This window comes from Echinops telfairi, unplaced genomic scaffold (genome assembly GCF_000313985.2).
Source record: "Echinops telfairi isolate 266 unplaced genomic scaffold, ASM31398v2 ScPeMD7_18;HRSCAF=68, whole genome shotgun sequence".
Classification (NCBI taxonomy): Eukaryota; Metazoa; Chordata; class Mammalia; order Afrosoricida; family Tenrecidae; genus Echinops; species Echinops telfairi.
Window position 1 is genome coordinate 38,853,488 of NW_022103915.1, and position 27,031 is coordinate 38,880,518.

The window sequence follows — 27,031 nt, forward strand, 5'->3', positions numbered from 1 at the left end:
AAAAAAAAATAACTGTTTGCTGATAAATTAAATGTGAACCAGGAAAAAGGCTTATCTTCAAAGTTTAGCAAGATAACCCATAACAGAATAGCTTAGCCTAGATATAAAATTGCTATGGTATAAATATGGACATAAAAACCAACTCTAGTTGGTTTTATGTAGATTTGATTTTACAAATCTGAAACACTGGCAAATGACATATCTATTATTACCACACTTGATCTAAAAAAAACCCCAACCAAACAAAACATATTTCTGGTATAAAAATGCTGACTAAAACAACCAGCAAATCTATCCTAATGCAGTGCTCCACCCTTTACCCCCCTGCCCCAATGCAGTTTTGCTTACGATTTCACTAACCAAATAATTTGAGCACTTTTCTGTATGCTCTGGTGGCATAGTGGGTTTGAGCTGCTAACCACAAGGTCAGTGGTTTGAATCCACTAGTCTCCCCACAGGGGAAAAATGAGGCTGTCTACCCTTAAAGACATTTAAGGCCTCAGAAACCAAAAGGGCAGTTCTATTCTGTACTATAGGGTCACTATGAGTCAGAATGTACTTGATGGCAGTGAGCTTAGTTCCCATCATTAAATATCCTTAAGGATCTGATTTTTTAGGATTATGCAACTCACATATGTGTGCACCAATGATTATTTAACCATAGACATGTTAAGAATGCTTCTAATCTTTCACTATTATGAATAATGCTGTGATAATTACTATTGTACCTAACTCTTTCATGGTCTCTGATAATTCCCTGTGGGTAAAATTTTGAAAACAAATTGACTAGTTCAAATAAAGATGTAACTCAAAGAAAAACTTAAGGTTATAGATATATGAATGGGGTTGGGTGGTGTTTTGTTCTGTTATAACACTGGTAATAAATTCTCAAACATGATTGCCAATTTGATTGTAAGTTGGTATTGTCTTAAATGTTTAATAGATGTCTAATTAGAGGGCACCATTTTTTCTCTAGCTCATATTATTTCTTTTGTGACATGTTCATCTCTGTCCTTTACTCATTCTATTTTTCCTCCTGTATATTTATAAGAACTATTTGAGAGGCTATCAATCCTTCATCTAATAGATTAGTTGGAAAATTTTTTTTCCTAGTCAACTCCATTATAAGTTCCTAGAAGGCAGGATAAAACTCTAAAAGTTTGTTCAGCGTTGAATCTCCAACACTTGCCACAATATCTGACATAAATATGCACTTAAAAATATTCAGTGAATACATTTCTGAGTTAATCTGTCTTCTCTTTAATGAAAAAGTAGAATGAGTGGAAAGAGCAGATAACCTTGAAATTTCAGAAAATACATAATCTATTTTAGAATATGTGTCATTTAAAAATATGAAGACTACAGAATAGTTTAGAAGCCCTGGTGGCATTGTGTGTTAGGCATTGAACTGCTAACTACAAGGTTGGTAGTTCAAACCCACCAGTTGCTCTACAGGAGAAAGATGGGGTTATCTGTTCCTATCAAGATTTATAACCTGGCAAATACATCAGGCCTACATAGAGTTCCTATGACTGCACTCAGTAGAAGTGGATTTGAAGTAACAGAATAGTTTAGTTTAGGATAAATTCTTTATTAAATTAGTAAATGAGATATGACCAGCTAACTATAGAGATTCAGAAACTTATTATTTTATCTAGTCAGTTTTGTTGCTGAAATTGTGATTCGACAGGTAATTTTTGCTGTGCTGCTTTTGCTCAAAATATGACTCAAATCCTTGAAAAACAAGTTTACAGGAAGATTTTAAATTAAACTGAAAGCTAGTATATTAAATTTAATTCTTGCATTTCCACAGTGTTTTCCTCCCTTATACGAGGAGGTACCTTGAAAAAGCCTGGAATAGTCTCCCTTAAAACTATGTATTTAAGTCTTTTTACAAAATCACCTTATCATGTCAAATCTGTGATACCATTTTTGGAAATGTTTTTCAAACTCATCTGTTTGGATGGCTGATGGCCCCTCCCTTGTTTTTTTCTTCACCTTTTCTATGTCATCATATCGCTGTGATGTCTCCATTTTCGGAAACTAAAAGAAGTTGCATGGCAGTGAGGTCAGGTGAGTAAGGTATGTGGGGCAGGAGAGGCATGCAGTTTTTCGCCAAAACCTGGTGCACTGAAATGGCTGCGTGAGCAGGTGCATTGTCGGGGTGGTGAAACCAGTCCCGTCTGCCACAAATCAGGCTTTTTTGGCGCATACTGTTAATGCAATCTTTTCAGAATCTCTAAAAAAAGCTTGATTAACAGTCTGACCTGATGGAACAAATTCGAAATGTACTATGAGTCTGTTTGGAAAATTGACTGACGTCCAGTATGAAGTCTGTCATCTGTTGACATTTCACCTTTTTTGAAACAAGAAAACCACTTATAGACTTGAATATTTCCCAGAGTGCTGTCCTTGTAAGTTCTGTTCAACATCACAACTGCTTCTGCAGCATTATTCCTGAACAGGAAACAAAATTCCACAGCTACATGCTGTTCTCAAATTGTTCATCACAGAAAATTATGTTTGTGCGAAACTGGTTTTACAAAAAAATTCACTGTGACCAGAGAGAACCTTCCTAGGGGATGCCATTGGTTGCACTAACTCAGAGTGAGTTTGTAGATGCTTGCCTAGTGGGAAAAATGGATACTATGAAGGCTCTGCCCACCAGAGCTTTTTTTTTTGGGGGGGGGGGAGGTACCCCTTCATATAAGCAAAATTCCTGTTGATACCAAGAGAAATAAATATTCTATTTAAGAAAGATAAACTTGACGTAAATGAGAAAGGCCTTGATGAAATTACAGTATTTAGTTTACATATGGGATGCAAAAGTCAAAATAAATGTAAATTATTCAAAGGGTATTGGAAAGATCAGGGAGAAGGGTTATGTAGAATAATAGGATTTATTTTTTTATATAGAAACGTCAAAAATAGAATTACAAGCCTATAAGGATCTTTAGAGGCTAATAACTGATGTTATGACTACAAAACTTGGGTTTACTGGCTCTCACAAAATGAGAAAGTGGTAGATGAAGGGAGTTAACCAATATTAAAGACTCATATATTCCAAGGGAAGCCTTGTACTAGCCTTGTACTAGTTGGGTTGCTAGCCACCTAGGCTAACAGTTCAAAACTACCAGTTGCTCCTTAGACAAAAGATGAAGCTTTCAGTTCCCATAATGACTTACAATCTTGGAAACCCTATGGGGTAGTTCACTCTGTCCTGCTGAGCTGCTGTCAGCCAAAATCTACTTGAGGGCAGTGAGTTTGGGTATAAATTTAGAGTATTACTTCAATATACTCAATAGTATTAACTTTTTTTTAGAATATTAATCAATTGAATGAATAAATATATAAAAGTAATATATTTCTGGTATTCAGGGAATTTAGAGTCCTGTGCACATAGCATATCATCTTAGAACTGACTCATTGCAACCTCATCTGACAGAGCAGAACTGCCTCATAGGGTTTTCTAGGTTGTAATCTTTACAGGAGCAGATTGCTAGGCTTTTCTTTGAAGCTGATAGCTGAAGTCAAACACCCAACCATTTAGCTATTAGCTTGACAGTTAAGTGCCACCAGGACTCTTAATGCCTATAGGAATTCATATTTAATGGGAACAAGAGAAGTAGCCTAGAAAGTAGAGTGTAGAGTATTGCAATATGTCATTGCTGACTAAGCAGTGTAGATTTTTTTTTTTAAGGCAAAGTGGAAATTTAAAATTTTAAATCTACCATTTTTTAAATGTTTGAAACTAATTAAGAAACCTTAAAAATATCAAATAAGCCATTTCCAGTTGTGTCACCAATAAATTAATGTTCCTACAGTTAGGTTATTACTTCAAAGAGGGCTCTGTGTATGCCTATTAGTAGGCAAGATATCCTAGGGAAAGTCATTATCCAAATGTAGAAGTAGTATCACACTGCAAGGGGGTACAATAATCTGGGAATTATAATTTCTGATCTTGGATCGTCAAAAGAGTTCATAAAGGGTACTTGTGTTTTGAATTAGAAGGTAGCAGCTCTGCTCTCTGCCCCAGTATTAACCTGAATCCCAGAGTCATGTTCAGCCATATATAATGTGGAAACTGGCTGCCTATGATCATTTACAAAAAAAGCATCAAGTATTTGGATCAAGAATGGGATCCTGACTTTTTTTTATAAGGGGATAGAAGATTCAGTATGCATAATTTTGACTTGGAATGTTTTCGGGAAACACAATTCAATTTGTTCTTTGCTTATACTAGTGCTTTTTTAAAGTGTCCATGGATCCAGGAGGGTTTCTGCTTTCCCTTCAGTGGTCCACAATGCCAAAATCATTTTCATAATTTTAGTTGTTAGCATCATCAAGTGGGCCTCTGACTTATGGTGGACCTAGCACAATGAACAAAATGCTGCCTGGTCCTGTGATACCTGATATCATGATAGCCTGTAGCGGGATCATTGTGATCTGTAGGTTTTTACTGGCTGATTTTTGGAAGTAAATTGCCAACTTTTTCTTCCCACTCCATCTTAGTTTGGAAGCGCTGATGAACCCTGCTCAGCATTCCAGCAACAGGGTGACAGATGGGTGGTGGCAGGCAAGAATGCTGTCAATGAACCATTAATGCCCCATTTCCATAACAGTCCTCAGATACTCTTTGCCCTATGCTGACATTTACAGTATGGTAAAGCAGCAAGGCCAGCTGAAAGAGCTGGCACCTTAGCAGAAATCAAGGCAGTATTTACAAAGAATGTTATTAGTCAGCATATTTGTATTAAATATATACATATATATGCCAATTTCACTTAACATTGTCATCAATGGAATAATAAAAATAGATTAAAACTTTATCCTTGAATCTCATAAACAAGGGAGTATGAATAAAATATTTTTCTAGCATGCCAAAGGACATGACCGTCTCTCTCAAGGAAAAGCACTCATGCAATTGTCTGAGTTGACCACTGACTGAACTAATTAGGTATTCCAAATGAAATAATTTTTACTTAAAAGAATGGTTGACAAACTGTCATTATTCAGGCTTCAAAGTTTGGAATATATGGTTTTAAAAATTAATGAAAAGAGCTATCAATTCAAGGTAAACTCATAATATTAGTTGATTATCAATGATCAGATTTTAGCTTTTAAACAAAAATCAGTATTGTGAAAAATATATCTTCCACTGTGCCTGAGAGCTACAAATACCAAAGACTTTTTTGTTGAAGTTGGTGATTAATGAATTAACAAAGATGAGTTTTTCATATAATGTAATGATGTTATTATTTGGCAGAATTTATATTTTCCAAATGGCGAATACAATTGATTCTAATGCAAAAATGTGCAGATTAGACCTGCACAAAGATTCAGATTCAACATTCAAGATACTCTTTATGAGACTACTGATCATACACATTTTGGGATTGTATCTGAGGATAATCAAAATTACATGAAAATGTATTGAAACATTCCATTTCCCAATTACCTATCTGTATGAAGCTGTGTTTGTTTCTTCATATTCATCAATCAAAATACATTGCAACAGACTGAACACAGAAGATATGAAAATATATTGTCTTCAACTTAAACCAGATATTAAAATATATTTTAAGAAACATAAAACAATGAAATTTATCAGTAGATATTTTGTTTTGACAACATAATGAATTTTCATAAAATATTTATATTTGCATGACAATGTTTTATAATTATTTAAAAATAAATAAAAATATAGTTAAATTGCACAGCTTTAATTTATAAATATAGTACAAATATAGATACAATACACATAAACAAAAGTTACTTGGGGTTCTTGGTAATTTTTATGGTTTTAAAGAGGCCCCATGTGTTTGAGAACTGATGAATTTAAATAAAATGCTATTGTTCATCATCACTCAGAAGGGCTAGTTAACTTTCTACAAAAGAAAATTTTAGGCTCAGAGAATATATATATATATTTTTTTGTTTTATGCTGTTGGTTTTTTTTTTTTTTTTCTTTTAAAAAAATCATTTTATTTGGGGCTCACACAACTGTTATCCCAATCCATACACACAATTGTGTAAAGCGCATTTGTACATCGTTTCTCAAAACATTTCTCTCCATTTAAACCCCCGACATTAGGTCCTCATTTTTCCCCTCCCTCCCCGCTCCCCCCTCCCGCATGAGCCCTTGATAGTTTATAAATGGTTATTTTGTCATATCTTGCCCTGTCCGACGTCTCCCTTCATCCACTTTTTGATTGTCTGTCCCCCAGGGAGGAGGTCACACACAGTTCCATGTAATCGGTTCCCTCTTTCCTACCCATTCTCCCTATATTTTTGATGTCACTAATTCAATGGTTTCCAACTTTCTTTGTTTTTTGTTAAGACTCTATGTAGAATCCATATATTACTATGATGAACAGATACTGGCATGCCAATGTTGGTTTAATTTCACATAAAAGCAATGAAACTTGATGCCTAGTGTATCTTAAAGACAACACTTGTTTGGATTCAAAAATAGTGGAAAATAATCCTTAGGCCTCGTTTCTTGCCAATCTTTAAGTTCCAATTATAGTAATTTCATGGAATTCTCCAGAGATGTGGGAAGTACAGGTTCTGAATCAATGAACTGGTAGTATCACATAATCACCATGATTTTCACACACAAAAAAAGTGACAATAGGGAGTAATTTTCAAAAAATAACAACACTAAGAGAAATATCCAAGATAATGATCACATTTATATTTGATCAATACTGCCATTTTTATTTGTAAATGAAATCATCCTGCTCCTCAGGCACAGATATTAAGTCTTGAATTTAAAAATTAGCATATTATTTATCTAGAGTAATTTAAATTCTTTTTCTTAGAGGAAGCAAATCTACTAAAAGGATTAATTAATTCTGTAGTCTAAATGCATATAGATTAGTCATTAGTATTAATAAGTGAATAATCCCTTAATATATACTTCTAAATTTCTACATTCATTTAAGTTCCATTGGATACTTCTAGTATTTATATATTCTTCCTAAAAGAGGGGTATATATAACCTTGCTGATTAGTTCAGGCACAAAATTCTACTGTAATCTGTAGCAAAGGAATATGTGACCATACACTATAGTACATTTTTAAAAGTCAAACTTTAGTTCCAGCAAATAAATGGATAACTGAATTGGCTTGTTTTAGGAATATTCTCTATTTTACTAGTATATAAGGAATGATACATTGAAAGTATGGATTTAAAAAATAATGTCTTGATCTGGTCACTATTTTTACTTCAAGCCTCTTGATTTGATTTATAATAGAGATCCAATTGCCCTTCATAATAGAAAATGAGTACTTGCTCAAGTTATGAATCATGCTGACTCTAAAATAGAAATGATCTGTTACAGAGTTATTCTTTCATCAGATCTTCTTTTGAGGATTAATATCATTTTAGAATTTAAGTCCTCCAACAGAAAAATGAGTGAAGGGAGACAGTGGTCAGTGTAAGACATGAAAGAAAAAACTATCAAGGGTTCATGAGGGAGAAAGAGTGTGGGGGAGGGGGTAAATAACTGATATCAAGGGCTCAAGTAGAAAGAAAATGTTTTGAAAATGATGATGTCAACATATGTTCAAATGTGCTTGATGCAATGTATGTATATATGGATTGTGATAAGAGCTGTCTGAGCCCCCAATAAAATGATTAAAAAAAAGAATTTAAGTCCTCTAGATATTGCCTGTTCTTCTATAAATAAGTCTACGTACTATTTGGTTTTAATACTATTTTATTTTGAGCAATGAAAGGCAAAAGTTCACAGTTTGTTCTTCAAAGATACTTCATTGTCATCATAAAGCAAGAGAAAACATTCATCATTTAAGACAGATTTCATTAGAAGAAAATATCTTATATATGAAGAATGACTCTTCATATATGACAACATATTGACATTTCAGCAAATATGTATTTGCTAAAGATAATACCATTCTATGGAGAATTGTTTACAAAATCTATTGGGATGAGTAACCACCTCAGCAACCAAAGGAAACAAAAAAAAAATAGTGTATTTTATAGATCCAATTCTCACTACAGTTCGAGAATTTTAAAGGGTAAAAGCATATTTTAGAATATTTTCTTGTAATGCATATATAAACTATGAATCCAAAATGTTGACATATAAGAAACAGATAAACATATGCAAACTGGCAGGAGATATTTTAGCCTAAATACTGCCCAGTGATAAAAATCTACAGAGGGAAAGATTGTAACCTTTAAATGTAAATCATATATTAGTTATTTAATCATTTTGTGTTTCAAAAAAAACTAGGTTAAGTGCTTCTGATAGGTAGTCTCATAACACTCTATATTCCTGCTGATAAATCACAGCACTGATACTGGATTGCAACTTTGAAGTTGCTAGTTTTGTCTATTTTTAAAAGCAAGAACAATCTCTATTTACTCACCCTTGCTCCCCACTTCCAAAGATGCATTTAATGAATTAATAAAGCTGATAGGAAGTAGTTCCATCATAGCCACTAAGCTCAGAAAAATTAAGAAATGTATATAGCACAGAATACAGTTATTAAGTAGAGAAGTGAACATGTAATTCTAGGTCTTCTATCAAGTCTAGTACTTTTTCTAATGTCAATAATTCAAATTTGTATTCTATTACTTATGTAAAGATTTTGCAATTAGAAATTTATTTCTGCACGAGACTGTGCATGCTTAACCTAAAAGAGAATTACCCACATTAGTAGACTACATTAAAAATATTAACCAAAATGCAGTTAACAATGTTAAACTCAACTTGCATTTCCTGATTTGTCCTGGATTTCACTTCTTAAATGTTTTACACATACTTCAGCTTGAGCAATTAGAGACTCTTCGTTCTTTTAACTGCAGAATTTACTGCTTCTCTTTTATTCCTTAACATCACTATCTACCTAATAATTAAATTTAGAAACCTCAGAATCAGTTTGGACTTCTTCTCTACCCTACACTTTTATGCTATAAAAATCAAAATAAGTAGTGTACCTAGAAACAGAACTAAATGCTGGAATCCCTGGTCTTGAAACGTGACTCAGCAGGCAAAGGCAACAAATAAAATTTACTATAAATATAAAAAACCGTTCAATATTTAAAATGATAAATAACATTATTTAAAACTGGGTTTGTGAAGTGGCTAAATTAGTCTATTTATGTATTAATTAAAAGTTTCAGCCAAATAATTCTTGACTACTGACTACAATTAAAACAATCATAATTGCAGAATTTAACTCTCAAATCTCCATCCAACACAAAACACGTTTGGCTTCTATTTATCCTTCATGTCCTCAAGGAAATGTTATTCCTTTGAGATACTTTTGTTGACTGCCTGATTATATAGGTAGTCAACTGTTTTCTATTACTATAATATTTTCATTTCTTCATCACAGCATTAATTATAATTTAGAATTACTGTTATGAAATTAGAACTTTTTATGTCTATCTATCTGTTTATAGAGTAAACTGTGAACTCCATGAAGGCCAAAAAATGTTATCTGTCACTGATATAAAAGCACAGAAGCTGTAAGAGCACTTCAAGAAAGCAGTTTTATAATTTACAAGAGTTTTTTTATTAAGAAGAGTATAAATTAATAATGTCTTCACTCCTTTTAAGAAATAAGTCAAAGTAGCTTATTTTATTATATCAATATTCTACTTGGATATTAAAGATTTTCAAAATTTTACCGACAATCATTTTATATTTGAAGTGAATTTTCCAGTTGTGTTAAAATGTATCTAGAAGTAGTAAAATATTATTTTTAGATATATAGATACTTTATTTAAATGCACTGGAAGTTTGGGTATTTACTTGGGAAAAATAAAGATATGTCACTTGCTATCCAAAAGTTGTACAGAAAGAGAATTGCTTAAGTATAAACTAAACCTTTTATTTTTAGGGTTTTGCTTCTGTGGAAAAGTATTAACTGATTTAAAAATACTATTTAATATTCATTGTAATTAAGATATGATTGTAAAAATTTTTTTTTATTTTTTATTTTTAACATTTTATTAGGGGCTTATACAACTGTTATCCCAATCCATACACACATCAATTGTGTAAAGCGCATTTGTACATCGTTTCTCAAAACATTTTCTCTCCATTTAAACCCCCGACATTAGGTCATTTTTCCCCTCCCTCCCCGCTCCCCCCTCCCGCATGAGCCCTTGATAGTTTATAAATGGGTATTTTGTCATATCTTGCCCTGTCCGACGTTGATTGTAAAAATTTATAAGGTATAAAGACTACTAGGTATTACTGAATATAGTTTAAGTATATTTACAAAATATTTATATTTACAATATACTATTACAGAAAAAATACTATGTCTTGGGTAATTTTATATTTTCAAAATTTAAGTTCCTGGAATTTGTTGTGACTAAGAATTTTATAGAGGACCTACTTTTAATGAATTGTTTTTCACACTTTTGAAGAGTCTAGTTTACACAAATGAAATTTAATTTTAAAATCTACTTTTAAATTATTGATGGAATTATTTTAATTCTGAGAACTTATCTGCATTCAATTGAAAATGTAACTTAGAAGCAACCAAATAACATTAACACACATTTTATATCTAGAATGTTTTTAAAGATGTTATTAATTGTAAATTACGACTCAGTTTTTTAAACTACAAAATTAAGATGTTAATTTTAACATGTCTAAAATGAAGATATATAACACTAATACTCTGCAGAGTTCCCTGAGAAGTTTGTATTGTGGATGTAAAAGCAACTTGCTACCCACATCAAGAGCATTTGAGATCACTTCTAATCAAATCCAATTATAATATACATAAAGCAAATGGAAAAATTAAAATTGAAGAGGACAGTTATGTAGGCCCTTAAATTGGACACAGAAAAAGTCACTGAAAATTAACTGTCAAATTCCTAGAATAAATTTAGTGTGTAGACTGATACCTAATAGCACTTCTTAATAAATAAGCAGGACTGATCCTGTTAACCATTTTATATTAGTATTAGATTAGATCCATCACATAGATAACTTGGAAGTATAAATGATTAATTTAGATATGGAGGACACCGCATGAGAAAGCAGCCACAGCCGTCCTTCAGTTTCCTACATAATTTTTCACATGCATGAAGATGTGAGACAGCTGAATGCCTAGTCCTTTCTTTCCCTTTGTAAGTGATTTAATACTTGGAACAGATTAAAAAATAAAGATTAAGAGCCACCTCCCCCCAAAGGTTGGCATTAAAACTTTCGACCAATTTAGAGTTGTTTTCAAATATTAGGCAGCAACATTCCAAGTTGAATATGTTGGAAAAAATTTGGAATGATACTAGAGCAGGGAGCTACCCCAGCGTGGACAAGTTAACAAATTCCCTTTGACAACAGTATTCTATTTTGCTTATCTTGTTGTTTATTGGCCAGTAGTACATTCATGCTCTGTATAAACAAAGAACTTCACATCTGCACCGATGACTATGCTCAAAAATAAAAAATATATACAACAAAGAAATAGAATTATAGAAAGTATTATAGTGATACAGGAATACACATTTTATATAAAATCTCTGTCTTACTGTTGGCCTAATATGACAATTTGTGAAGCAATGATGGTAACTATCTTATATTACACTCAGTATTTTTCACAGTATTATCTAGCATGCAACCGAACCTTGATTAACCAGAAATATTGGTTAGTTTTCCCAGAATTACATAGTCTAGCAGGTCTAATGTACTGAGGAACTGTACCTACTTTTGGTGTTGGGCAGGAAGCAGTTGAGAGGCGAGATGTAGCCTGAGCACGAGGTGATTCAGAAGGGGTAGTGCTGAGGGAGGCTGTATCTCGTGGGAGCACCTGAACACCACGAGAAATGATGGAGTCTGGAATCTTAACAAGCAGAAAAACAATGGTTAAATATTCTTAAAAGTAAAATCAAACAACACTTTTTTTGTGTGGCATTACTATTAGGCAGAAATGCATCCAAAAATTTTGGAAAGGTTAGTAATCTTTGGATTTAAAATATTGTTAATAGCCAAGTATTATTTCACAAAACTTCTAGATAAGGGGCATTATAGCACTGTGGTTAGGAGTGAAGGGTTTGGCAATGGTATATTGATTTTGCAGTTTAATAGTTTAAGATCTTGAGGAAGCTATTTAAATCTGGAATATTTTCCATGTCATTTTCAGATTAATTTTTCAAGTTCCTGCTCTATGCTGACTTATATAGCCACCATCAGCAAGCTCTAACGTCCAGTTAGGTTCAGTAAACAGAGGCTAGAGGAGGGGAAGAGTCAGGTCTGTTACATATTCCTGACCCCCACACCCCGCCTTACTAAGTCCCCTCAGGTTGGCTGTCCTTTAACACAAGATAACAGCCCTGTCAGGTGTTCCTTGTTTACAGGTCTTTCTTTGGGTTCCAGTAATAGTTCTCTCTTCTTGCCTGTGAGAAACATAGCATTACTGGAGCATTCATGCATTCCATTCAAATGATACTAAGATCATGTGACATGAAGTGATCGCATGGTGCTTCTCCAAAATTCTGTTCAAACCTTTATAAATAGGATTGCCCTTTATTAAACTCTACTCAACTACCTGATTTAAGTATTCTACCTGATTTCTTCTGGGATCCTGACTAATATATATTTTGAATCTCCATTTATCTGAAAAATGAGAATAATGAGAGCATCCATCACAATGGATTGCTGAAAAGTTTAGTACCATACGTTGACGCACATAAATTATTTAGCATCCCCAAGTATTAACTACTTAATAAATGTTGGCTAATACTACTGTTGCTGCCATTATATTTATCAATATACTATAAAAGGCACACATAAATTAGTAGCAGTATTTTAAAAATGTATGCATACACTAGAAATAATATTGCAGGTTATTTAAAGGTTATTAATATTTCTATTTCTCATAAAATTTATTTTAGGCTATGTATAATTTATTTAATGTTACAGGATAATACTAATAGGTCAAGTTCTTCTAACCTCAGAACTAGTATTTGACAATGTTTAAGTGTTGTGCATAAGATTATGCAATTAATATTCAATCAAGAAATACTACATACCATGTGAAAAGAAACTAGCCTGACTTTCTGTTCAGAAATATGTTTTTGATAGTATGTCATCTCTTACTCACAAAGTATGTCCACAGAGATTCCTTCATTTAGTTTATACAATACTATCAGTACCCATTGTATTGCCACCATTTCAGAACCTGACAATTTATGTGAGTTATGAACCATATCCTCATAACTAGGATGAAAAACAATAAGCATTAGGAGAAATAACAGCTCCATCTGCTAGTTTATTGAGGACTGAATTGTGTTAAGTATTTTCAAGAAATGAAGGTAGTTTAATTTAGAAGCCCATCTGCTAGCTATGTCTAACAAAAAAGGGCCATGCATTTGAAAGAGAAGAAAGTCAAATACTTCTAGTATATTTTTCAGGGCACTCTTTCACCCTGCACCATCACACTTATGTGGTACAGATGTGATAGTATGGTCACTATCTATTTTGTATCCTAAAATGTCCTACGATAATATAACTATTGCACCTATTGTATGTCCAGCCTAACAAAGTAAAAATGCACTTGCACAAAGTAGAGTGCATTTGTGTCATTATATATATTCCAAAATTTACACATCCACATGTATATATACTACAATAAGGCTATGTGTGTATATGGATATAAAGAAAAAACTCCAATATGTCAGGAGGAAGATATGCTACTTTGTGGACCTAGTAAATATTGGCAACCATAAATTTTCAATATCATTACAAAGTATGGAAATAATTTTTTCTGCATCTCAAAAGAGAAACTTATGATGTAAGGACATAATTTTTAGACCGATGATAGTTCAAGCCAAAAAGTAGATGAGATCCTCAAGAGGAGGATTATGTGGGAAGAATATACCAAGACAGAAAAAGAACAAGTAAGAAATAAACTAAAGAATGAGATAGTGCCTGGCAATAGCAACTGAGAGGCATTTCATTATTTAGAATATAAAAAACTGATTACAAGGGATTAATAAAGAGTTTTAGATAAGGAATAAAAGCAGTGAATATGAATAATTCTGCTGGACATTTGTACTGTTTTCACTAGGGGGATGTCATGAACACTGCTGTCTGTCAATCATGATCTGTGTGTGCACTCAGGAGTGGAACTGAACATTACAGGGTATGAACTTCTTATTTCACTAATTTTCAAACTGGCTGAACCAATTTATATTCTCTTGACAGAGAATGGCAAAAGTTTACTGTCGGAACTTTTTGCGTTTCAAATTTGATATCTCATTTTGACTTTACTTTGCCTTTCGTTGACTGTTAATAAGGGTGAACACTTTCTCTTGTTCATCAGTCATTGACATTTTCTCTTATGTGAAGTCCCTGTTCAAGTTTTTTGTCCATTTCTCCCCTTATTGCTCTGTTCATTCTTCATTAAATTGTTAGATTTCTGTATCTATTTTTGATAACTAGTAATTTTTTAGATAACTAGTAATTTTTATTAATTAAAAGTGTCACAAATATCTAGTCTTATTCTGTTGCTTGTCTTTACATTTACTGTATCACTATGCAGTCCTGTGCCTTCCTCACATTTTTTATGCTGGACCCCACAACCACAACCACTGTGTCCAGCTATTTCTCTGAGGGTCTTCTTCTTTTTCGCTGATCCTCCACGTTATCAACTATGATGCAAAGGTCCTTGTCAGGGCTGGTTCCTCCTGATAACATGCCCAGAATATGAAGACTAATTCCTGCCATACCCTTATTTCTAAAAGTCAGTCTACTACTTCTTCCAAGATATATTTGTTTTATTCTTCTGAAATTCCATGAAATTTTCAATCTTAGAGCTAATAAATTTGTGAAATTACAAGGTAGATATATACAAGAAAAATTACTGACATTCCTTAATCTAGCAATGAATAATTTGAAAACAAAATTAATGAAACAATTATATTTACATAGGCATGAAAGAAAACAAAATACTTAGGAATAAATGTAGCCAAAGAGATACATGACTTATACAGTGAAATGTGCAAAGCTTTGGAAAGATATTCTATGTTCTAGAATATCAATACAATACAATATCAATATTGTATTTAACAACACAATATTGTTAAAATCTACAATGTTGTTAAGGTGGTAATATTACCCACAGCAGTCTAAAGATTTAATGCAACTTCTTCAAAAATTAGAATGGGCTCTCCAGTTGCATCTCACTTCCCAAGGAATGGAGGGGAGAAAAACCAAATCTGATCCTCAAATTCATATATAATTACACATGAATCAAGTACCAAAAGAATCTTGAAAAAGAAACAAAGTTGTAAGACTCACACTTCCCAATTTCAAAATTTAATATAAATTTATAGCAATCAAATAGTATTGTGTTGTCATAATAATAGAAAGAATATATGAAAGGAATAAAAGGATGAGTCCAGAAATGAACTGGATCATACACCTATGATCAACTGTTTTCCAACAAGGATGAAAAGTCCATTCAATGGGGGAAAGAATAGTCTCTTCAATGAATTTTGTTGAACCAATTGGATTTTCATATGCAGAAGAATATAGTTAGACCTACCTTCAAAAAGCTCATAGAGAAAATGAAGGCAACAGATAATAGATGGGATTGGTATATTTCGCTATTCCACTGGTTATAAAGCAAGCCATTTCAGAAGTAAGAACAGAGAAAGATAAAACCAGAAAGAAAGAAAACCCGGAAATGAAAAGTCTGAGATCCCGATGTAGAGAGGTGGCAGAGGAGGAACACTAAGACTCTAAGATGGGCTTAGAATGAGTAAAGCTGAGTATCTTTGGGTAGGAGACTGGCTTGTAGCATGGAGCCCCCTCTGGGCATTTATGAGTGCTGAAGGAGCTTTGAAACACATGCCCAAGTAGGGGAGAGGGCAAGGGAGCACATAGCTGACAGACCAAGAACCAGAGAGAGACATGACTGCCCCGATGGCTGAGAAGAGGTACTGCTGACAAAATAACGATATCCTTAACATTTTGTAACCTATTAGATTCTTTAGTAAATCCTATAATCATGAATATTTTCTGAGTTTGATGTGGTCACTGTAATGGATTACTGGATGCAGAAGAAAAACACAGTGCTGTGGGAGTGACAGTTGGTGTCAGAATATAGTGAAGGAAGTTGGAGGTCTACCTGTGGAAATCAGCATTGATGATATGGAGCTGGATTCTCCTTTTCCCTTTTGTTGCTAGAGGAGCTCAGATGTGGTTTCCACATCATTTCCTCAAATCTCATAAGGACTAAAAAAAGGTATACCACTGTTGATATCATACGGATCTTGGCTGAAAGTAGAAAGTACTAGAAAGATGTTTATTCATATTTTTATTAACTACATAAAGGCATTCTACTTTTATCATAACAAATTACGGATGCCATTGAAAAGAACAGAAATATCAAAACAGTTAATTGGGTTCACGTGGAACACAGATTGAGAGAAGTCACTCTAATAAAGAGAAAGTCACTAAATAAACAAGGAGATGTTGCCTGGTCTAAAATCAGGACAGCTATGCATCAGAGTTGTATACTTTCACCATACTTATTCAATCTGTACACTGAGAAAATAGTTCAAGAGATCAGGGGAAGAGTCATTAATAACTTGTGATAAGCACATGGCACAAACATGCTTGCTGAAACTGAAGAGGACCAGAAGCACTTTGAATTATATCTCAACATAAAGTAAGCAAAAATTCTCACAATATGACCTACAACCAACATCATGATAAATGGACAAACATTATAAATTATCAAGGATTTAATTTCATTTGGATCCAAAATCCACACCCATAGAAGAAACAACCAACAATTCTTATTTTCCTATATCACACTGTGAAAATCTGCTGCAATAGGTCTCTTTAAGTACTATAAAGCAGAGCTGTCATTTTGAGGACCAGATACATCTGCCCCAAGCCATCATACTTTCCACAATCTCATGTGCATACAAAAGCTGGATAATAAATAAAAAAGATCATAGGCTATTGATGCTCTTCAATATTATATTGGTCAAGAATATTAAATAAATCATAGACCGTAGGAAGAACAAAACCTTTTAGAAGCAGCTTGTCAAGTTTTTCTTCCTCTGAAACACACACACACACATTTAAATTTTGGTATTTTATTTTCTATGTGTGATAGTTAGGTTTTGTAACCTAACAACGTAATCAATTCCATAGTGGGATCTGCTGGGAGCTGCCAAGCAGTTATAAGATTAGGGTGGGTGACATGCGACTGTCTTACTCAGGTCACAGCCTTTGATGCCACTGAAAGGAAGCTTTCTTGGGGGTGTGGAATAGCTTGCTAGCTTTGGCTCCTGCATGTGGTTCATGGATCTCCAGTTCTTGGGACTTGAATCTGACATATTGCCTGTTGACACCAAAAGTCATCAGCAGTCTGTCATCTGACCTGTTAACTTTGGATTCATTCATTTGCCTCCCAGTCACAAGCCTGACCTGCGATTTGGGATTCATCTGCTTCTACAGCCTGCTATCAGTCTGTGGTCTTTCTGATCTTGAGTTCATCGACTTCTGGAGCTACATGAGCCAACAGAGGCCTTCAGATTATATCTGACCATGGAACTTCTACTGGACATACTTCTACAACTGTATGAGCCATTTCTATTACCTTCTCTATCCCCCTCTTTTTTTTCTTTTTTACTTCTTTTTAAAAAATTTTAATTGCTTTATTAGGGGCTCATACAACTCTTATACAATCCATACATACATCAATTGTGTAAAGCACATTTGTACATTCATTGCCCTCATCATTCTCAAAACATTTGCTCTCCACTTAAGCCCCTGGCACCAAGTCCTCATTTTCCCCCCCTCCCTCCCTACTCCCCCTTCCTTGATGAACCCTTGATAATTTATAAATTATTATTTTGTCATGTCTTGCCCTGTCTGACATCTCCCTTCACCCACTTTTCTGTTGTCCGTCCCCCAGGGAGGAGGTCACATGCAGATCCTTATCCCCTCTTTATATACATAAACTTTATTGGTTATTGTTTCCCAGAAATCCTAGCTTAACACACTATGCTTGTACAGAAAAGAGTTCGCATATTAATCTTTCCATGTTAAAATTTTTACTTTAAGTAAGAATCGTGTTCGTATATTGCCTCTACAACAAATTTATATTCAAGAAAAATCAAGAGAGGGATGAACTGAATCCATAAGAAATGATAACACCCTTAAATAGTAAGAAGTGAACAAATAGAATGTTTTGTACATATTTGATACTTAGAATTATTTTTTTAATCGTAAGGAATGAGAAAAGGCCACTAACTTTGAAAATTACAATGTTACTTTGAGATAAAAGGAATGGAAAAATCATTAACTCAGGGTATTGTTTTTAAGTAGGACAGATATTTAGCTTTGATGTCCTTTATTTTAATAAAACAAGCAGCAAGAGAATGGGGAAAATAGGAGGCAACAATAGTTTTCTAAGTCTGAGAACTGCGATTAGACAATGCATATGAGGAAATCAGTAAATGATAACCCAAAGGCTTGCAATGGATTAGCGAGGGTCCACCTCAAGTAATCAAAATTTATAGTGACTTCGGGCAGCACAACTAGGAAGAGAGATACAAAATCACTTTCAAAGAAAACATTTCTACTTTTAGAGAATTAATTTGTATTCCTATTATCTTATTCAAGTGGTAGTATAGCAAAAACAATTTGTCCCAGTTGATCTCAAACCCTTTGTGGAAATGCACTGCAACTTCAACTGTGAATTATTAAGCCAATAGAATTTTGCTCATTAAGGGAAACTGTAATGGGAATAAATACTTTCCTTGGAACTCTGATTATCTATGTTGCTTTTCTGACTTATAAAGTGTTTAGGCACACACTTTTATTTATTTATTTTTTTTAGGCACACACTTTTAAAAGAAGAAATGTAAGGTTAGTTATATTTTAAAAATCAGAACATGTAGCCAAGTGTCTTTTATTTTTTGAACTCTATTCTTTTAAAACGCCATTATGAATGATAACAATGCAAAAAAATGATATATATATGTGTGTGCTTTGATGCCAAGAAATTCACAACAGATCTCATAGAATATTTGTCCTTTTTGTGTTTGACTTATTTCATTTAGTATAATGTCCTCTAAATTCGTCTACCTTGTCAGATGTTTCACATATTCACCATTATTCTTTACTGTTGTGTAGTATTCCACTGTATGCAAGTACCATGCTTTGTCTTTTCACTTGTTGACAGGAATTTAGGTTGTTTTCCATCTTTTTACTATTGTGAGTAATGTTGTGATGAACATGGTGTGCAAATTTGTGTGTCACTGCTTTTATTTCTCTAGGATATATGAAGTCAAAAAGTACTTGTATTGCTATAAAATCATAGAACTAAAAATTACAAAATGTGAAGGTGAAGTTTCTTGGTATGTCCTCCATCTAGATAGGTACACTTCTGAAGGCAGTATTTTCATCTCTCTAGCCCTGCCCAGAAGAATCCTGCTCTGTGATTTACACCACATCAACACAGCACTTTTGGCATTATCAAAAAACTCATCCTTTTACATGCTTAGTTTTGAGAACAAAAAGAAGTCTGGGTCTGAAAAATCTGAATTTTAGGGTAGGTAGGGTAAGGTTTTCCAATGAAATGCTCATTGGAAAGCTCTTTTGCTACCTGAAAGAATGTGCCAGTGCTGTGATGGAAGAAATCTGAAGTGGAACAGCTGGTGAGTTTAAATCACCAAGTTTCCAGTTAGCAGCCCAAAGCTATTTTGCTATTCAAGGACCCGATAGCAGTAATGGTTAACAATAATCTGTGAGTATATATATATATATATATATATATGCAAATATGTATACAAAATACATAAAGGCTTATGAGAGTACACCTGCTTACATATGAAGGTACAGTGGGGGATATTTCTACCTCTCTCTCTCTCTCTCTCTCTCTCTCTCTCTATATATATATATATATATATATATATATATATATAATGCTATACCTTTGCTCATATATGTAACAGAGCATACAGGCAATACTGTCATAGATGAATTTAATATGGGGATTGAACCACTGGACTGGAAGGCTATGGATCATAGCCTTGGGGAACATATAGGTCAAATGATAAATCACAAACTATAAAGATGATGTGACCACGAGGTGTCAAAGGGATCAGGTTTCAGGCATCAAAAAACAAAAAATCATATCATGGTAAATGAGGGGGAGTGCAGAGTAGAGGCCCACAGCCCATCTGTAGATAATTGGACACCCCCTTACAGAAGGGTCTCGGGGAGGAGATGAGCCAGTCAGGGTGCAGGGTAGCAACATGAAACATACAACTTTCCTCTAGTTCTTAAATGCTCCCCCCCATCCCCTCACCCCTCACCACTATCATGATCCCAATTCTACCTTACAAATCTGGCTAGACCAGAGGATGTACACTGGTACAGATAGTAAATGGAAACACAGGGAATCCAGGGCAGATGAGGCCCTTAGGACCAGTGGTGATACCGGGAGGGTAAAGGGGAGGTGGAGTATAAAGGGGGAACTGATTATAAGGATCTACTTATAAACTCCTCCTTGGGGGACAGATAACAGAAAAGTGGGTGAAGGGAGACATCGGACAGTGTAAGATACAACAAAATAATAATTTATAAATTATCAAGGGTTCATGAGGGAGTGGGGAGAGGGGAGAGAGTGGGAAGGATGAGGAGCCGATACCAAGGACTCAAGTAGAAAGCAAATGTTTTGAGAATGATGAGGGCAACAAATGTACAAATGTGCTTGATACAATGGATGTATGTATGGATTGTGATAAGAGTTATATGAGGCCCCAATTAAAAAAAAAGATAACGTTTCACATCCTAATCTGGTGAGTTGTCCGGGGATTTAAATACTTCAAAGTGGCCATCTAAGAGCAACTATTAATCTCTTCCCTCCTGCCTGGAGCAAAGGGTAATGAAGAAAAAGTGAAAACTCAAGGAAGCAATTAGTACAAAGGAGTAGTAACAGCCCACTTAAACCACAGCCTCCTGCTCCCTGGAAGATGAAGAAATATATGACTATCACTATTGAGCATTTAGACCATGTCTACAATAGAAGATCACCTTTTGAAGGGATTTTTAAAAATTATAAAAAACTCAAAGCTAAAACACTAAATGTACTGGTTGGCAAGAGATTTGGGGAATCCTTGATCTGAGAAAATCTAACTGAAGACAGTTCCAGAGGCTAATTTCCAGCCAAATAATAGACGGAATTACAAAAGCAAGAATATGAAGAATGTGCTTCTCAAAACTATCACCTATATGACATAAACAGGGCAATATTTACCCAAAACAAAAGCTAAGAAGTCAAGGAGCCATCAGGGAAAGCAGATAAATGAAAATAGGGAACTGGAAAACTAATTTTCTATAAACTTTCACGTAAAGCTCAAGAAAAGAATTTTAATGTCAATCCTAATGGAACACATATTTCTCCCTTCACATTATTTTTTCCATTAAAAAATTTGGTTTGAAAAAATGTTTAAATTTACTGCAAGAAAGGTACAATAGAAGATGTCTTGTTGTTAGGTGCTGTTGAATCAGCCCTAATGCACAGTGACCCATGTACAACAGAACGAAATATTTTCTGGTCCTATATCATCCTTAGAATTGCTGGTACACTTGAGTCCACTGTTGTAGCCATTGTGTTCATACATCTTGCCCAGGGTCTTTCCCCTTTTGGATGACTATTCTTTACCAAGCATGATGTCCTTTTCCAGGAACAGGTCTCTCTTACTAATACGTCCAAAACACATGAGACTATGTCTTGCCAAACTTGCTTTTAAGGAACATTCTGATTGTAGTAAGACAAATTAATTTGTTCTTCTGGAAATGCATGGTTCTTTAGATATTGTTTGCCAACACTATAATTCAAATACATCACTTCTTTTCTGGTATTCCCTTTTTCATTATTTATTTGAAATACTGAGTAGCCAAAAACAAATTTATTATTACAGTGGCTTCTAAAGTAGGCATGGTCAAAAGAATACAGCTTCAAAGGCTGCAAAATTTCTGCCTTTATGGCAGAAGCTTTTGGTCCAGCTTAGAGGATAGTTTTGACATGTATACACTTGCCTAGAATCTTGTCTATTTAGATAACTTTTAGATTGCATTTTTTTAAATAAAAAAAATTGCAAGTGAGACACACAATCTTAGACATGCAATCCAAGTACAGAACCTGAACTGATGATATAAATGAATTATGTATGAATACCTATCTGAGTTATTTCAAGAAAATACTGCATGCATTTTCCCAGAACTGCTGATACTGATCCTTGTTTAGAGGCTATGAGCATTCTATTAAAGAGGAAAACTATAAAAGAGGAGCATTCTGAGTTTGGTAGGTATTTGACAAGTGGTTCATAAAATCACTGTGGACAAAATAAGATAGATATGAATCAGCTGGAATAGAAATATATGTAGCTGATTAAGCAACTGGAACCAAAAAGGTTTCTAGTATTTGATGGAAACACCTATCTTAAAAGAGTTTTATCAATGGCTTTCATGAAGATATACTTATCTGTATGTTACAGAAGCTTTGGCATATGGAAGAGAGTCAGATTGCCTATGCAGCTTTTTATAATTTAATACACAAAAGGGGGAAATTGTGATAAACTGAAGACTTGGTAGACAGTATTTGACCATATTTCTATACTTGAAACTACGGGCAAGGAAAACTAGCCCAATTTTGAGAAAGATCTCCATTGTTCCAAGACAGAAATGTTTTCAAATACACGTTTTCCAGGAAGAATAATATGCCATCCACCACCCCCCAGTTGCCCTCCATTAAGGAGTAGTCATAAAGGATCTACCATAAGGGATCATTTCTGTGCCTGCTACTTCACTATGCTTGAAGGTTATCTGCACATAAGAGCAATCAGATTCTATAGCCAAGCCACCATAAAATGTTGCAAACCCCTGAGGAGGGCTCGGGTGTGTGTGTGTGTGTGTGTGTGTGTTTCAAGTTAACTAGCACTAGGTGAAGACACTGACTCAGCTCATTGCTTGTTTATTATGTTACCCGTTTTTTATATTACTCACTGATTATGTAATGTTAGCTGTATGACATGCATGCCCTTTGAAAGATTTATAAGCCCCATTATATATACCCATTGAAAAATACATTCACTCTCTCAGTCCTGACGTGGAATGAGGAGCCCCTGTGCCCCATGGTCTGTCTGTCTTTAATATTTTCTACAATTACAGAGTAATTCCCCGAGGACCCGTTAGAGTGGTGAGGATCCCCACACCCCAACACTGGAATAGATATGTATATAGGCAATTAAGCAACTGCAACCAAAAGGGTTTCTAGTATTTGATGGCAACATTTATCTTAAAAGAGTTTCATCAGTGGTTTTAATAAAGGCATACTTATCTGGACCAGTGACAGACAGAAGCTAGAAAAAAAAATCCCAAACCAAAGACATTGCCATTGACTGGATCCGAATCATAGTGATCCTGATTGGATCCGAATCACAGTGATCCTGTAGCAGAGTAGAAGTACTCCATAGCGTTTTCAAAGTTGCAGTGTTTATGGAAGCAGTCTGCTACATTTTCCTCCTGCAGTGTCTGGGGCATCCATTGTGCATGCTCAGAAGTTTGAGCTACCAGCCAGGAAGAGGTGGTACACCTAGGTGGCTGTTACACCTGGTTGGCCCATCTGGGCCAGGTGAATTCAATTCAGTCAAAGGAGTCGACCAGGATCGTCCACCAAGCCTCCCAGTAGAGGACCTGAAAAGCCAGAATCCAGGGCCTTGGGGTTCTTCTGCTTCTCAAGCTGCTCATAGGAGGCTGAGCAGCATCTCTGGCCTCAGGATTCCATGTGTGGGTGTGAAGTGCCCTGAGGTGCCTGTGTAAACCTGAAGCTTCTTTTACCTTTCATAAAACTCACTTAGATCACAAACTGGGCTTGGGTGTGAATTCTTTCTCCAGTAAAGCCAAGGACCTAAGTATAGCTCTCCCACGAGAGATCTAACAACGATTAGTGGGTTCAAATCACTGACCTCTTATGATCACCTAAAATTTAATCATTTTTACTTCAGAGTCACATGTACGTACCGAAAGAGAAGCATATGGCTCAAGAGCCACAGTTTGTCAACCCCTAGTATAGCCTATACCTTAACATAAAACATAAATCCTCACATCTGGAACAATAAACAACAACATGAAAAATGGATAAAAGATTGAAGTTGTTAAGGACTTCATATTACTTGGATTCACAATCAACACTCTATGTAAGCAGCAGTCAAGAAATCAAATGATGTATTGTACTGGGGACATTTGAGACAAAAGATCTCTTTAAAGTGTTAAAAAGATATCACTTTGAGGATTAAGGTGTGCCTGACCCAGGCCATTGTATTTTTAATTACCTCGCATACGTGAAAGCTGGATTATGGATAAGATAAAAAAAATTGATGCATTGAAATCATGGTGTTGGTGCACAATATTAAATCTACCATGGACTGCCAGGAATGAACAAATCCATCTTGAAAAGATTATAGTCAGAATGATAATTAGAAGTGAGCATGACAAGACTGTTTAAGATAATTTGGGCATGTTATGAGGAGGGACCAGCTCCTGGAGAAGGGCATGCTTGGTAATGCAGAAGGTCGGTGAGAAAGAGAAAGCCGTTTGAGGTGATGGATTGACATGGTGGCTGCTACAATGTGCTCACCGGCAACATTTGTGAAGGTGACTCAAGGCCAGGCAGTGTTTCACTGCTTTGTGCATATTTCAATTCTTCACTGAAAATCAGGACACATCAGTTTTTCATGGATCATATTCAACAAGTACTTAGAGAGTATATCTGAGGGGTCTTCAAAACCTTGTGGAAAATTACTTTATCTTTTAATTCAAAATTTCCACAAACTCTTTGAAGGCTCTGTGTATTATGGACCAACTTGGACTAGATGGTAGATAGACTGTAAGAATAAGAGATACAATTCTTTTCATCAATGATCTTATAGTATACATATATAGAGGAAAATCAGAAAAGATAAAAGTATCTAATAATAAACTGTGATAAATGCTATAAGGGAAAAGAATAAGTGGCATGAAAAAGAATAATTGTAGACATAATTTACATTTTAGGGGGCAACAGAGTAGTCTTTTGTGAAAAAGCTATATTAAACTTAGTCTGAAAGAATCAATAGAAATAGCCAGGCTAAGAATAGAGTTAACATTTTAGGTAGTGTACACAGCATGTTTCCTGAGGAACATGTGTGTATTCATTCTGCATGTGGAACAAATAATCAAGAGAGCTGGATTACATGAAGAATTTGGTAACAGGACTGGAGGAAGGCTGGAAGGGTGAGCATGATAGTGGGATGGGAGGAAGGTGAAATGAAATAGAGGAAAGAAATAGAAGGCAAAAGCTATCTGTATATATGTAAATATATTAATTTATAACAAAAGGGATAGAGACCAATGTACACACCGTATATACTCGAACATAAGCTGACCCAAATATCTGCTGAGGCACCTAATTTTACCACAAAAACTGCATAAAAAATGTGCTGAAAAACTCGGCATATACTTGAGTATATACGGTATATTTACATGTTTGTTAGGTGTTGATAGCAGATGGACTTTGCACCTCTACCCAAGGCCTCCCTTAACACAAGAACACTTTGTTCTAATAACCCGGCACTCTTTGGTACTCACCTTCCAGACACAATTACTGAAGACAAAATGGGTGCATAAGCAAATATGCTGAAGAAAGCTGATGGTGCCCGGTTATCAAAAGACAGAGTGTCTGGGCTCTTAAAGGCATGAAGTTAAATAAGCAGCCATCTAGCAGGAAAGCAAATAAGCCCACATGGAAGAAGCACACCAGCCTGTGTGATCATGAAGCGTCAACGGGATTAGGTATCAGGTATTAAAAGATCCAAAACAAACAACTATACTGATGTGAACAAGGGGGTTTGGAGTGGAGACCCAAAGCCCATCTGTAGACAATTGGATATCCCCCCACAGAAGGGTTATAAGGAAGGGATTCAACCAAGTTGCAGAATAGCACCAATGAAACACACATCATTCTTCTAATTCCTGAATGCTTCCTCTCCCCCTCTACCATGACCCAGTTCTACTTTACAAATCTGGCTAGACTGGAGAATACACACTGGTACAGATAAGAGCTCTTGACACATAAAACTCAGGACAGATAAACCCCTCAGGTACAGTAATGGGAGTACAGATATCATGAGGGTAGAGGGATGGTCGAGGAGGGGGAAGGGAGAGTCCATCACAAGGTTGTATATATAGCCCCCCCAACATCTTGAAAGGGATATCAGAAATGTGGGTGAAAGGAGACACGGACAGTGTAAGATACAAAACAATAAGAATAATATATAATTGATCAAGGATTCACGAGGGTTGGAGGATGGGGAAAAAGAGAAGCTTATATCAAGGGCTCAATAAAAAATGTTTTGGAAACAATGATGGCAACATATGTACAAATATGATTGATACAATTGATGTAAGGAATGTTATAAGAGCTGTAAGAGCAAAAAAAAAAAGAGAGAGAGAGAGCTGTAAGAGCCCCCAACACAATGATTAAAAAAAAAACCACAACAACCAACCTGTGACATTCAGATGATACAACCTTGCTTGCTCAAAGTGAGGATGACATGAAGCACTCACAGATGAAGATTAAGAATTGCAGCCTTCAGATTACAACTCAATGTAGGGAAAATCCAAATCTTCACAACTGAACCAATACGTAATATGATAAATGGAGAAAAGGATGAAGTTGTCAAGGATTTTATCTTGCTTGGATCCACACAATGCTGACAGAGGCAGCAGTCAAGAGATTAAAGTGCACTGTGTTGGGTAAATCTGCTGCAGAAGACCTCTTTAATGTGTTGAAAACAAAGATGTTACTTTGAGGACAAGAGTGTGCCTGACCCCGAAGAAAGCGGATGGTGCCCGGCTATCAAAAGATTTAGCGTCTGGGATCTTAAAGGCTTGAAGGTAAACAAGTGGCCATCTAGCTCAGAAGCAACAAAGCCCACATGGAAGAAGCACACCAGCCTGTGTGA

At 35.0% G+C, this 27,031-nt stretch overlaps 1 protein-coding gene across 1 annotated transcript in view; it reads right to left on the reverse strand.

The window, feature by feature from the left end:
* GPHN (gephyrin) overlaps positions 1–27,031 on the reverse strand; it is a 292,262-nt gene that overhangs the window by 223,512 nt on the left and 41,719 nt on the right. The window contains exon 5 of the mRNA XM_030884864.1: positions 11,700–11,838. Within this exon, the coding sequence (XP_030740724.1) occupies positions 11,700–11,838 (139 nt within the window). The remainder of the gene's footprint in view (positions 1–11,699; positions 11,839–27,031) is intronic.